Below are 13,026 nucleotides of genomic sequence, written 5' to 3'. Positions count from 1 at the left end.
CGGCCAAGGGCCCCCCCCGGCCCCCTGGGCCGCGCCGCTATGGGGGGCTGAGGCGGGAGGCTGAGCGCGGCGGGGCGGCGGTGGGCAGGGCGGGGGGCACGCAGCCCTCGCCGGGCTCGGAGGGCGCTGGGGGGGGGGGGGGCGGGGGGGGGGGGCATCCCGGGAGGATGGCAGAGCCGCCCCGGCGAGCCGAGCCCCGGCGCGCAGGGAGCCAGTGAGAGGGAGGAGAGGGGAAAACACAAACAAGCAAACAACCCACAACAAACAAAGCGGGCAGAGAGCAGCGCCGAGCCCCGCCGCCCCTGCCCCAAAGGCGCCCGCCCGCCCGCAGCCCGCACAGCCGCTGCCCCAGCGAAGATGCGCCCGGCCCTGGCCCACGGACTCTGCTCGCTGCTGCTCAGCCTCTGGGTACCCAGGTAGGAGCTGCCCCCACCCCCAGCGCCCCGGCCCCCGGCGAGCCGCCGCGCACAGCCCCGCTCCGCGGTCGAGCTGCGGAGGGGCTCCACGAGTCCTCCCCCTGATGCGGTCCTTACCCCGGTACGGTCCCCCCGCCGCCCCGCGCGCCCCTCCGCCCCGCTCCTCGCGCTCCGGGCGCTGTCAGGGCCTCTGCTCCCCCCGCTCCGGGTGCTTCTCGTCATCCTCCCGGCCCGAGCCGCTCCAGCGGCTGCCCGGCCTGCCTCAGTTTCCCCGCTCTGCCCCGCGGGAGGTCGGGGGATGCGGGAGCGGCGCCGGGGGCCGCTGCCGCCGTCGAGGAAGACGTGCCGCCGGCATCGGTGCCTTCGGGCCCTGCACCCGGGGACCTCGCACCGGGGCGGGGGATAAGGCCCGGTTCCCCCCCCCCAACCCGGCTCTGCCGATCCCGAAGGCGAACTGGGGCGGCTGGGGGCCGCCTGCCTTCCAGAACGCAGCCCCCCACAGCACTCACCGCCCCCGTCCTGCTCCATCTCCCCGGGGTGAGTGGGAGCTCCCTTCTGCCTGCTCCGAAACTTGTGCGCTGCAGGCAGCCAGGGGTTAACGCTGCTGCTGGTGGGGGGGAGTCCCCCGCCCTTCCCCCTCCCTCCAGCCCCTTTAAATATAATTTGTTAACGTTGGGCCTTGTATTAATTAAAGCAGCAGCCGCTGCAGCCTGTGACCCGGGGGCTTGTCACCGTGAAATCAAGTTTAAATCCTGATTTCAAGGGGGAGAGAGCTGGGGGGAGCGCTGTGTCCTCCTAGGGACGGTGACAGTGACAGCCCCCGTGCGGGTCCCTCACTCCCATGAGCTCTGGGAGGAGTGAGAGGCAGCAGGACCTGCCCTCCTCTCCCGAGGCCCTACAGAAGTGCCCCTGCCTCAGTTTCTCCTCTGTGCTATGGGGAGAGTGACAACATTATCTGTCCCCCGGGGTGCTGCTGGATGAAGGTGGCAGGCACTGGAGCTGGGTCAGGACAAGCAGGGGATAAGGTCCTTGCTGTGCTTGGGGAAAGAGCTGCTGGGCCTGGGGATGGTGCTGGCCACAGATGCCCTCACATCTGGTGTCAGCCAGGGAGTGTGAATGGGAGCTAGAGCCAGGCAGAGAATCCTTCTTGTGTGCTATGGACAGATATGTTCCCTTGTGTTCCTCTCTGCTCCCACCTGCCCTATATTTCCCTTTTGCAGTCAGTGTGGATTTGTGGTGGGGCAGACCTATGGATCGCTCCATGGCAGTGGTGGGATGGGTGTAAATGCACTTGAGAAGCTGCAGACAGCAGCAGCCTGACGCTGACAGCTCCCTTTGTCCTGACCAAGCTTTAACTCTGCAAGGACACCAGGCTGAGCCCTTCCTCCTTCGTTGGGGGAGTCAGCCCCTGCCTCCAGTGCTGCTTCTCTCCCTCGCCTGGCAGGGCCTGAGGGAGCAGAGGGAGAGCAGCCCTCCTTCCCAGGGCCTGCGTGCTTCATGTGGGAACTGCAGTCCCTCCTGCAGCATTCTCCTCCAAATCTCACTTCTGTAACCTAGGTTCAAAGGGCTCCTGCACCCTGCTCCTACCAAGATCCCAACTCCTGGTTGTTCTGGAGGACAGGGATCCCTGCCTGGCGACTGAGCTGTCCTGAGTGAGGAGAAGTGCTGAACCCTGGTGCAAGGTGCAGGATGCTCTTTGGCATCCCGCTGCCTGCTGTGCACCCTGCAGGTCCTTAGCTTGCACACTGTGGGTCCTACCCATCTTCTTCTCCACATCTGCCTGTGCTGGCCGTACCACCCTCATCTCCTGTCTCCCACACTTCATCCACTTCTCTATTTCCCAAGACATCATCTCTGCTTCGAGAAGTACCTGCACCCCACTGCCTTGTCCCCATCTACCTGCCAGTGCTTTCTGGTCTTAGAAGTGACTGCCATCATGGTCAGTGGTGTTGGGATGTGACTATGGATGGGTTTGGAATGACTGCCGGAAGTTTGTGAGTAATGCATCAGGGTGCTCAGCTCTGATTTTCCCAGCCAGGAAAGGCTGGTCCCTCTGGTCACTTCCCTTGTGAGGACCAGCAGTGCCATACAGGGTGCAGCATGGACAAAACCACACCTGGGATGGATCTTGTGCTCTGGAATCTCTGTGGATGGACAAGTAAAACCTGAGTAAAACCTGCAGCATGCTGATTTGTTGTCACCCGCAGGCAGCAGGCACTGTGTGGGGAGAGGAGCATCTCCCCTCCCATGTGCCCCCGCAAGGTCTTCCCCCTCCCCAAGCTCTCAGCACCTTGCTCACCCCAAGCTCACACGTTTCCCTTTGCCCCCAAGCTCCTGTTCCAATGAGATCCTGGGCCTGAAGCTGCCATCGGAGCCGGTGCTGAACGCCAACACGGTGTGCCTGACCCTGCCGGGGCTGACGCGGAGGCAGCTGGAGGTGTGTGTGCGGCATCCTGACGTGACAGCCTCAGCCATCCAGGGCATTCAGATCGCCATCCACGAGTGCCAGCACCAGTTCCGGGACCAGCGCTGGAACTGCTCCAGCCTCGAGACCAAGAACAAGATCCCCTACGAGAGCATCATCTTCAGCAGAGGTAAGGGCCAAAGGGACCCTCTCCTTTTCTCATCCTTTGCTCAGAAACCGCTCTCAGGATCCTCATAGACTCCCCGTGGGCGCTCCACATCTCCTCTGTAGCCCAGGGGACTGGGCCAGATCAGCACCCTGCAGGTGAAGGCAGGGATATGAAGAAACGAGAAGGTCTGCCAGAGCAAGCAGCAGCAGATCTGGGCTCTTCTCTATGTGTCTTCTTTCTTGACCTTGTCCCGAGCTGCCCAAAACTTTCCAGCTTCCCTTCCCCATAGATGTAGGTGGATGCCTTACTCTGGGATTCGGTTCGGGATGGACTGAGTGTCCTGTCTCACTCCCACTCCTATGCAGGAACAATGTTTTGGTGCATCATGATGAGCAGAAGCAATGAGATGTAGGTCTGTGAGCCTATCATCTTGGTGTCCTGCCTTGGAATTGGCTGCCCAGAGCTGAGGACTCTCTGTCTGCAGGACTATGGGGCATGGAGGTTGGACCACCTGGGGACAGGCAGGCTCCCCTGGGAGCTCTGCTGCCTGCAGCTCAGGGTAGTGGCCTGATGGTGGGACCTTCTGGAGGACTTGGGTGCGTCTTCTTGCTGTGCATGGGGCCTGATGCTCAGCACACAGCAGGGTGCTCGTTGGTCCATGCCATGGATGAGAGAGGCCAAGGCAGTGCTGGTGGCAGCGCCAGCACCTCAGTGAGCAGTGCCCAGGTTAGGGCATGGCAGGGAGGGTGAGGACCAGCAGCCCTGATAAGCATCGTGGTATTTCCAGGTCTCGGAGGAATGCATTTGCTTCTGCTCTCCTCAGGAGGCAGAGACACAGGTTCACTGGCTTGAGCTGCTCCTGCACCCAGGTGAGGTACCACTAGCATCCCACCAGGGTGGTGAGAAGCTTCAGCAGAAAGTGGCAGAGACACCACAACGTTCTCAACCCCAGGACACCATCTGTGGAGATGTTTCTGTCTCCTGCTACCAGCACTTTGCTGTGATCCAGGAGGAGGATGGAGATAAGGATGTTGGGAGGTGGGCACCTCTTTGGGATGCAGGATGAGCTCTGAGCACCATCCTATGTGGTTGCTCAGAACCATTTTGGCATAGAGCGAGTCTCAAGGCTGATGCCCTGATCTGCTTCCAGCCCACTCAGATTTCTCAGTACTGGAGCTGGAGCTCTGGGCTCTGCCTTGCAGAGACTCACAGGAATGGAACAGCCATTGAAGCAGGGATGTAGGGTGCATCTCTGGAAGGAGAGGCGAAGCAAGGGGTGCAGGCTCCATGCCGCAGGCATTAATGCATCTGGTCTGCAGGGATCAGGTCTCTGCCCCATCCCTGCCGTGCCTGGGAACGCAGCGCACTCGAAGGATCGTTGTTTGTAACCTGAAGTGACAGACCCCTTTAATCTTTCATTCCTTTTCCCACTTCTTCTGCCATCAGTTCAGCCGTGCGTGAACCTCACTTTAAATTATTTGTAGCTGCCTTCTCCTTCTGCTCTCCCCTCTTCTGCCTGCTCCACCCTGTCCTACCACGTCTCACGCATCTCCCCAGCACTCAGCACCATACACCCAGCCCAGTTCAGTCACACAGAGCTGGGGCTTGGTCCCATAGACCTGATGCAAGCCCTGGGGAGCTGGGAAGAAGCAGGGAGGCTTCACATTGGGCATGGTGGGAACCCTATTCTGGACAGAATAGTGGGGAATAGGATGCTGATGGCCAGCAGGGGCAGGTGTACAGAGATCTGCTGTGGATTGTCCCTGGTGCCCAGGAGCTGTTGGCTGGGCTGCTCCACGCATGGGTGTATGCCAGAAGCTTCACTGCAGGTGACTCTTATCCTGGTCCTGCACATGCCAACGCACCCATGGCGCAGTGCAACACTGGCACTGCCTGGCTGTGGGGCAGAGGCTGCTTGAGGGGTGCTGAGGGGTCCAGTATGTCTCTGTGCCCTTGGCTCATCCCAATCCCATCTATTTACAGCTCTGAAAGAAGTGGGAACCATACCCTGAGTGTCCTGGAGCGCAGTGTCCCTCTGATTTCCTTTGCAGCCTTTGGAGGCTTGGTGAGGTTTGCAAGCCTGTATCCCCCAGGAAAGACTCCCAGGTGCCAAGGGGGCTGTGGGGCCCAGCCAAAGCCTGAATCACCCAGCAAGGAGGGGAGAACTCCCTGCCAGGCTGGGAGAGCCAGGTGCTGGGGAACAACCAGCTGTGAGCCGCACTTGGTGTGGGCAGCATGCAGCAGGCAGGTGCTGTTATGGCCGTCCAGAGCTTGGGACCCCGGCGCCCAGCCACGCAGAGCCCTAGCCAAGCACCAATGCCCGCAGACCGCAGTGCCTGGCCAGGCACAGCTGCAGCTGGGTTCTTGGCTGGGTTTTCGCTACCCTCAAGCAAGCTGAGGACTTTGCCCACCTGGCCCTAAAGCACATGCAGGTGCTATGGTTGTTCAGCCGCATCTCTGTGGGTGCCCACAGTCCCTGGATCTTCCCCCAAGGAGATGGGCATGATCAATGCCCTTGGCGATGGGCAGCATCTCTTCTCCCCGCAGCCCATGGAGCTCCTGGCTGGCAGTGCCATGGGCGGATGGGAGCTGCGTGCTCGGAGCGAGGGCTCCAGGCTGTCCCTGGCACGCTTGGGAGGTGCAGGGAGGCAAGTCGCGATCTGCAGGAAGCCGTTTAGCACCTGGCGAGGGGCCAGAGCCTGGCAGGTTCACCTGCAGTTTAATTAGGGAAAGGGGAGGGAGGGAGGGAGCGGGACTGGGGGAGAGGTGGCGTGTTGGGACCAGCCGGCTGTTGTGGGAGGTGGTGGGAGAAGAGCTAGGAAGAGTTTTATGGTGTACAGCGTCCAGCTCTCATTGCCCCAGGAGCCCATGGAGCCCATGGCCACTTCTGGGCTGGGACCACCTCCTTGGTCCCACACCCTCCTGAGAGATGGAGCAGCTGCTGTGCCCATGGTAGAGTGCATCTCAGGGTCCCACTAAATGCCCCCCATCTCTGAGGTGTCCAGAGGCAGAGAGCCATGATGGAGAATTTTCCCAGCTAAGGAAGCTGCTTCGGGATCTGACATGGAGACCCATCCCAGGTCTGAACCTTTTGGACCCATCATTTGCATATTGGAAAGAAAGATCTCTTAGTGGGTGCCCAACAGTCCTTTAAGTACATGGCAGGTTGGGTCCTGGTTGTGCTGTGAAGGTCTTGTCCTCCATTCTCTCTTCCCAGAAGGATGCAGTGCTTCCCACAGCCCTTCTCCCTGCTTCTCCCATGGCTACAGCCTCTTCTGCAGTTCCTGTAGGGATCTGGTGGCTTTGTAACCATCAAGGTCTTAGGTGGCTTGGGCAGCTGGAGAGACTCCCTCTGAAGGACTGATGCATACCACGCTTGGTTGTGGTTCCTGGAAAATCCTCCCTTGCCCAGGTTGTGGTGTCCGTGGTTGTCAGCTTCAGCCACCTTGCTCACTGCTTTGCTGCCACATCTGGGTTCTTAGAGCAAGGACCATGAGATGACTCTGCATGCAGAAATATATTGGCTCAGCTGCTACCTGGGGACAAGAGCATTGACTGTCCAGGGCCTGGGGGATGGATGCTCTGGAGACAGAGACCCCTCAGCCTTGTCCATCCTGCTCGGCTGGAGGGCTGCAAGGGATGGAGAAGAGCTGGGGTTCAACCTCACGGGTTTCACTGCTGTGGAGGGCACTGAACCAACTCAACCTCTTCACCAGCAAGGAGACAGGCTTCGTAGACAAAATGGGTGGGGTAGTGCTTCTGTCTGGTCTCTAGAAGGGATTTTAAGGAGATGCTGCGTGGGAAATTGTGAGTTAGGTTGGGGGAACTTGAGAATGGGGCTAACGGAAAGGCAAGGCTGGAGTGGAGAGCATGGTGCTTGGAGGAGGAGCTGGGCAAGGGCAGGGGCAGCCAGGGGCACAGAGTGAGGAGGAGGCAGAAGGGGTGGGGAGGGGAGACGGAGAGGGGCACAGGGGCTGTTCGGGTGTGGATGTGTTACCAGCACTGCCTCCCTGGGAGCTGCACCATTACCTGCCTGATGAAAAATGTTGTTCAACTTGTGCATTGGAAGGGACTGGCTCAGAGCAAGCTTGTCCGACACTGAAGAGAAGCTGGGAGAGGCTCCCAGTTGCTTTTAAGCAGCACCTCGTTAATTTTTTAAATGCAGCGGTGTCAAATTAGCACACAAAAGAGCAGCACGACTTTAAATGCAGGTTTCCGAGATGCGTTTCATTTCCCTTTAATAAGATTATAGCATTTGCTCAGCAGTCGGCTACGAACCATGGAGGAGGCATGCGTGCTGGCGAGCATCACCAGCAATGAGCCCACACGTTGGGCAGTGTCCCTGTCCCTGGCCGCCCCATCTGCAGCTAATGACATGTGCAAATGTCCTCACTCCCCAGTGTGTAATGACAACCAGCTGCCTGCCCTGGCAGGGTGTGGTGTGGTCATGGCACGTTCTAAAAGTGGGGATGCGCAATTTTTCCAGCATTGTATCACATTTGTAAGAGATTCTCACAGCTGGGGGGGAGGTGACCATCCTTTGGGGTGCATCCCATCCTTGCTTCCCAGTGCTGGGGCTCAGGAATGGGCCACGAGCACACCCAGAGGGGTTCTGCTGGTGCTCCACGAGCCCATCCTGAGCCCCGCTCTCTCCATCCCTGCAGGTTTCCGGGAGAGCGCCTTCGCTTACGCCATTGCGGCCGCCGGTGTGGTGCACGCCGTCTCCAACGCCTGCGCCCTCGGCAAGCTGCAGGCATGTGGATGTGACCAGAAGCGACGGGGCGACGAGGAGGCTTTCCGCCGCAAGCTGCACCGGCTCCAGCTGGAGGCCATGAACCGTGGCAAAGGCATGGTGCACGGTGTGCACATGGAGCACATGCCAGCCGAGACCCCCGGCCTCCAGGACTCCTGGGAGTGGGGTGGGTGCAGCCCTGATGTGGACTATGGGGAGAAGTTTTCCAAGGATTTCCTCGACTCTCGGGAAACCTACAGGGACATCCACTCACGCATGAGGCTGCACAACAACCGTGTGGGGCGGCAGGTGAGCGGCATCAGGGTGATGGCGGCGGGGACAGCAATCCCAGGTCTGATTCCCAACCTGGGCATCCATCCTCACTGCCAGAGGAAATAGCCACCATACAGCACCTCAGGGATCTGGGGTGTGGGGTCTGATTGCCCCAGGTGCAAACAGGAGGTGGCAGGGGGCTGGCAATGGCCTTGTCACTCACTTGTTGGTGGCTTCAGAGACATGAGCTAGGTGGGCAGGATGAGGCTGGAGCTGGAAGAAGAGGAAGAGGAGGGCTGAAGGGATGAAGGAGGGGAAGGCAGTGAGGCAGCATTGATCAGGCAGGGTGCCCAGCTCCAGAACTTTGGAGAAATGAGGGTGCAGTCCCTTCGGAGATTGAGTTGTAATGACTGTAGGAGCTGTGCATGGGAGCCGTGAATGGGGGCAGGATGGTGATGCCATACCTGGCCACTGCCCCTGGGTGCCACAGCTCCTGCTGAGGCTAAATCTAGCCAAGTGCACTGCCTGGGGATGGACTCTGCACACTCCACAAACCCATGCCGTGCCCTCACTCCTAGGAATATCTTTCTGCACAAATAAGGAACAATCTGCTGGGGATTCCCCAGGAAGGATTGGCAGTGCTGGGTGCAGCAGCTCTGCAGTCTTCTCCTCTCCTGTGGTGGGAATACTGAGCTCTGATCCCTTGAGCAGTGCTTGGCCACCATGTGCAGAGCACTGTCCCTTTCCATGCACCAGCCTTAACCACTGCATCTTTATCACTGAGGATGCTCAGCATGTGCATCGCAAGGGTTCTCTGCATGTAGAGAGGGCCAGCACATGCCTGGCTCCCAGCTCACACCGTGCACTGCCTGTGGAGATGACAATGCCATGGAAGGCCACTGTTGATGGCAGCAGCACGTGGGTTTCTACAGTGTAGTGGTTGTCACGTTTACCTGACACGTGGAAGGTCCCTGATTCAAAACCAGGCAGACTCACCCCTATTCCTTTTTCAAATCCAGCAGTGAAGCACAGCATCCTCCAAGCCATATGGGCAATGGTCATCGTGGCCCTGAGCTTGTATAGGGAGCCCAAGGGCAACTGGTCGCTTTGGAGCTTCCTATGCAAACTGAGCAGCCCATAGCATGCAGGAGGCTCTGCAAGCCCTCCTAACCCGCCGGATCAGAGAGCAAGAGGATGAAAGGCAGCCTGGAACTACCCATTACCCTCACAACAAAGGGCTACGATAAAGCTCTTATGAGCGTGTCTGGGAGGAGCTGGGAATGTGTGAAAGAAAGCACCGGCGAGTCTGGGCATGTGCTGAACGCGGGTGTTTGTGAGATGGGAGAAGGACCTGGCCAGGGTAGGGGTGTGTGATGGAGAGATGGTGGCAGAGGTGCTCCTGGGACTCATAAGTGCAGTGGGCTTTTGCTCCTAATGAAGAGGGAGAAGCAGCTGTCTGCAGGTTGGGATGCTACCATGCAGGGCTTGGGATGCCTGGCATGGTGGCTTGGGTGGTCCATCCCCATGAGAACTGCAGCTTTGCGTATGGGTTTCCCTGGTTCAGCCACGGGAAAGGAGGTGGAAAGAGAGGGAAGGGATCGTGATGACAGCATGTTCCCAGGATGGCAGAAGCAGCTGGTGTTCCCTGCTGGCACACCCAGGGCATGGCAAGCGAATGGGCACAGCTCATGGCCTGCGAGGCAGAGGCTGTTCTCAGCAGGAGACAGGTCTCTCCGCAGGATGAAAGCCAACCTCCAGCCCAGCCCAGACCTCTGTGCCATGTGCCCCGAGCTCCAGGCGTGTTTCCCTGACCTACCTTCATTACCATAAGTGCTTAGCAACGGGGAGATTTACTCAAAAACAAGAAAACAAGCTGCAAAAAATACCCACCCCTACCAAAACAAGGCACTCCTTGTGCATGCATCTCCCCCAGGGATGGAGAAGGAACAGACAAAGTGCACCTAGCACAAAGCAGGGTGGCCAGGACGGCTGGGACATCATGGGATGTGGCCACGCACGGGGCCACGTGTCCCCTCGAACCCCCATGGAGCATAAGCATGTGATTCTATTAGCATGTGTGGGATGTCGTGTGCCAGCCCCAGCCTGGCTTGGGCACCCAGAGGGGTTGGGATGTCCCCGTGGGAGGGGGATTTGCTGGGGCTGGGGGTAGGCAGCCCCATAGGGAAACTCTGCATGCTGAGGCTGAGGCGGTGGCAGGAAATTGCCTCCCAACCACGACAAAGCTGGTGGCAAAGTGCTTCAAAGTGCCTTCCATCTCTCTGTGCTTTGTAATTTGGAGCTAATTTCCCTTATTATGTAGTTACTTCTGGGCCAAGGGGTGCAGAGTGGGGCATGGGGACTGGCCTGCTAACTTCCTCGCTGCTCCTGAGGTAGCAGCAGGAGATGTTCTGTCCCTGAGCCAGGGATGGAGCCTATGGAGCCTAGAGCGGCGCAAGCTGCTTCTGTCTGAGGTGTGCAGCAGCTCTGTGCCCATGGGTTACTGGGCATGAGCTGTTTGCCTTGGCGTGGCCAAAGCAGATTGGCAGACCCTGGCTGCTGGCACTGTCCCCTCCTCCTGGCATAGCCACAGTGGTCCTCCTTATCCCTTGGTTAGCCACGTTCCTCAACCAGTGCAACTGTATGGAATCACAGAATCATCAAGGTTGGAAAAGACCACTAAGATCATTTAGTCCAACCGTCAATTCATCCCTGCCTACTAACCATGCCCTTAGTGCCACATCTCCACATTCTCCAGCACCTCTAGGGATGGAGTGACTCTACCACTTTCCTGGGCAGTCTGCACCAGTGCATCACCATTCTTTCTGAGAAGTGTTTTTTCCTAGAGCGCTGACTTTTGTGGGAGCAGACACATGGCAATGGCCTCCCCAAATCACAGGCTGAGACTGTGACCATCTCTGGCTTCTGCTTGAAATTTAGTTCTTGGTGTGACATGGTACTCCCACATCACCCATCCCCAGGGAGCTTACTGTTGCTTTCTCTATCCCCCAAATGCCACATATTTCCTGCTAACTCCTCTGCCCTCCTGTCCACCCCGCAGGTAGTGATGGACAACATGAGGAGGAAGTGCAAATGCCACGGCACCTCAGGGAGCTGCCAGCTGAAGACCTGCTGGCAGGTGACACCCGAATTTCGCCTGGTGGGATCCCTCCTCAAGGACCGGTTCTATGGGGCCACTCTCATCCGGCCCCACAACCGCAATGCAGGGCAGCTGGAGCCGGGCCACGCACGGCATCGCCGCCGCGCCGGCATCAGCGAGCTGGTCTACTTTGAGAAGTCGCCTGACTTCTGTGAGCGGGAGCCAGCGCTGGACTCGTTGGGCACCCAAGGCCGCCTGTGCAACAAGACCAGCCCGGGCATGGACAACTGCGAGAGCCTGTGCTGCGGCCGCGGGCACAACATCCTGCGGCAAACCCGCAGCGAACGCTGCAACTGCAAGTTCCACTGGTGCTGCTTCGTGGCGTGCGAGGAGTGCCGCATCACCGAGTGGGTCAGTGTCTGCAAGTAGCTGCCCGCTCGCCCCAGGGTGCCAGGGACGAGCTCGCCCTGGCGCTGGGGAGCGATGGATCCGCCGCTTCCCTCCGCTCTGGAGATGCTCAGCACGAGGGCCCTCCGAAACCAGCACTTTGTCATTGTCACCCAGGGTGGGGGCTGCTTGTGCCCACCCAGCCCCGCAGCACCGGGAGCGCACAGCCACGCTGTACAGACTGCTGACACCAGCACCGCTCGGGGGGCACAGGGTGGGCGCTGGGATGGGGTGGGGTGGGATGGGAATGGCGGGGCATGGGGTGGGAGGGCAGGGGGATGCACTGGCATCACACACAGGCTCCTCTGGCTGCGTGCAGGGCTGCGCACCAACTGGGATGGAGATGGAGCATCCCAGGGATGGAGACGGAAGCATTCCATGGGATGGAGACGGAGCATCCCTGGGATGGAGCATCCTATGGGACGGAGGGGGCACAGCCCCCCAGATGGGTCTTGCCTCTTGTAGTGGCATGCCAGAGGGGAGGGTGCCCGGGACTGTGCTGTGCGTGCCTGTGTTATTGTATGGTAAGTTATTTCCCAATTGTGAATAAAAGTGGATTGGAGACAGTGCTGAATGCTCTTCCTCCTGTCCAAGGCTTTGCTCCTGCGTGTGCTAACAGGACGGTTGGGGCCCTCAGGACTGCCCCCCACAGTGCCCTGCTGACATCACAGCTCTTGGAGCTGTCTGGGTACACGCTGGACTCCATCCAGCCATGGAAATCCTTGATAATGGCCCCATAGCCCTGCAACTGCCCCCGTGCTGCTGGGAGATGCCTGGGGCAGGGCCAGGGACAGAAGCGAGGTACTGCAGACTTGCATCCATCCCTCCTGCTGGCACCCCGCTGCAGCGGCAGGGAGGGCACCTATCCAGCCTGCTGAATCACACTGCTGGTATCTCCCGGCTGATAGCTTCCCTGCTCCTCCCATAGTTTTGCGCCCCTTGAGGCGATGCAAAATAATAAATGAAGGGGGAAAAAAAAAAAAAAAAAAAAAAAAAAAATCGAGGGGGAAAATACCAGGCTGGGAGGAAGCATGTGCCCTGGGTGCAGCAGGGAGGAGCCCCGTGTCCTCGTTTCATAACACTGCTGCGGGCACCCTGAGCCCTGCTGCTGGCTGGGCATGAAGTGTGTCATGGGACAAGATGTGTTTAAAGATGCAGAGAGGGGTTGCAGGCATGGACTATTCTCCCAAGGACATAACTCACCCCCAGCTCAGGGTACAGGTAGCTCCAAGGCATGTGCTGCCTTATCACAAAAGAAGCTCCTTTTCTCCTGGGACCATCCCATGAGCTCCCAGTGCAATACCAACACTCATGTTCTGCTTTGCAGTTTCCCTTGCTGTGCATCTGGGATCCACAGGCAAGACATCAGAGAGCCTGTGGTTGCAAAGGCAGTGTCCCTGTGTTTCCCTAATTGGTAAACCAGCTGCCAAGTGCCCATCTTCCAACCACACAAGAAGCCTGCAGGACACCTCCTCTCCCATGATAACT

The 13,026-nt window shown here is 58.9% G+C and overlaps 1 protein-coding gene across 1 annotated transcript; it reads left to right on the top strand.

Moving 5' to 3' along the window:
• Positions 1-338: 338 nt before the first annotated feature.
• On the top strand, positions 339-11,520 carry WNT10A (Wnt family member 10A). The gene is made up of 4 exons (XM_042827332.1): positions 339-416; positions 2,748-3,010; positions 7,654-8,030; positions 11,053-11,520. Exons 1-4 carry the CDS (start codon positions 358-360, stop codon positions 11,518-11,520), a joined length of 1,167 nt encoding a protein of 388 aa, XP_042683266.1. The 5' UTR covers positions 339-357.
• The last annotated feature ends 1,506 nt before the right edge of the window (positions 11,521-13,026 follow it).

This window comes from Centrocercus urophasianus, unplaced genomic scaffold, assembly GCF_019232065.1.
Source record: "Centrocercus urophasianus isolate 14NV4802_14NV808 unplaced genomic scaffold, USGS_Curo_1.0 seq_28, whole genome shotgun sequence".
Lineage (NCBI taxonomy): Eukaryota > Metazoa > Chordata > Aves > Galliformes > Phasianidae > Centrocercus > Centrocercus urophasianus.
Note: the sequence above shows the minus strand (reverse complement) of the source record. Positions and strands in the feature narration are given on the sequence as shown.

What these genes read in the sequence shown, in the direction of transcription:
- WNT10A (XM_042827332.1), top strand. Translation starts at nt 358, where the DNA reads ATGCGCCCGGCCCTGGCCCACGGACTCTGCTCGCTGCTGCTCAGCCTC. An exon ending in CTCAGCCTCTGGGTACCCAG is followed by an intron (nt 417 to 2,747) that starts GTAGGAGCTGCC and finishes TTTGCCCCCAAG; the next exon opens with CTCCTGTTCCAATGAGATCC. An exon ending in GAGCATCATCTTCAGCAGAG is followed by an intron (nt 3,011 to 7,653) that starts GTAAGGGCCAAA and finishes CCATCCCTGCAG; the next exon opens with GTTTCCGGGAGAGCGCCTTC.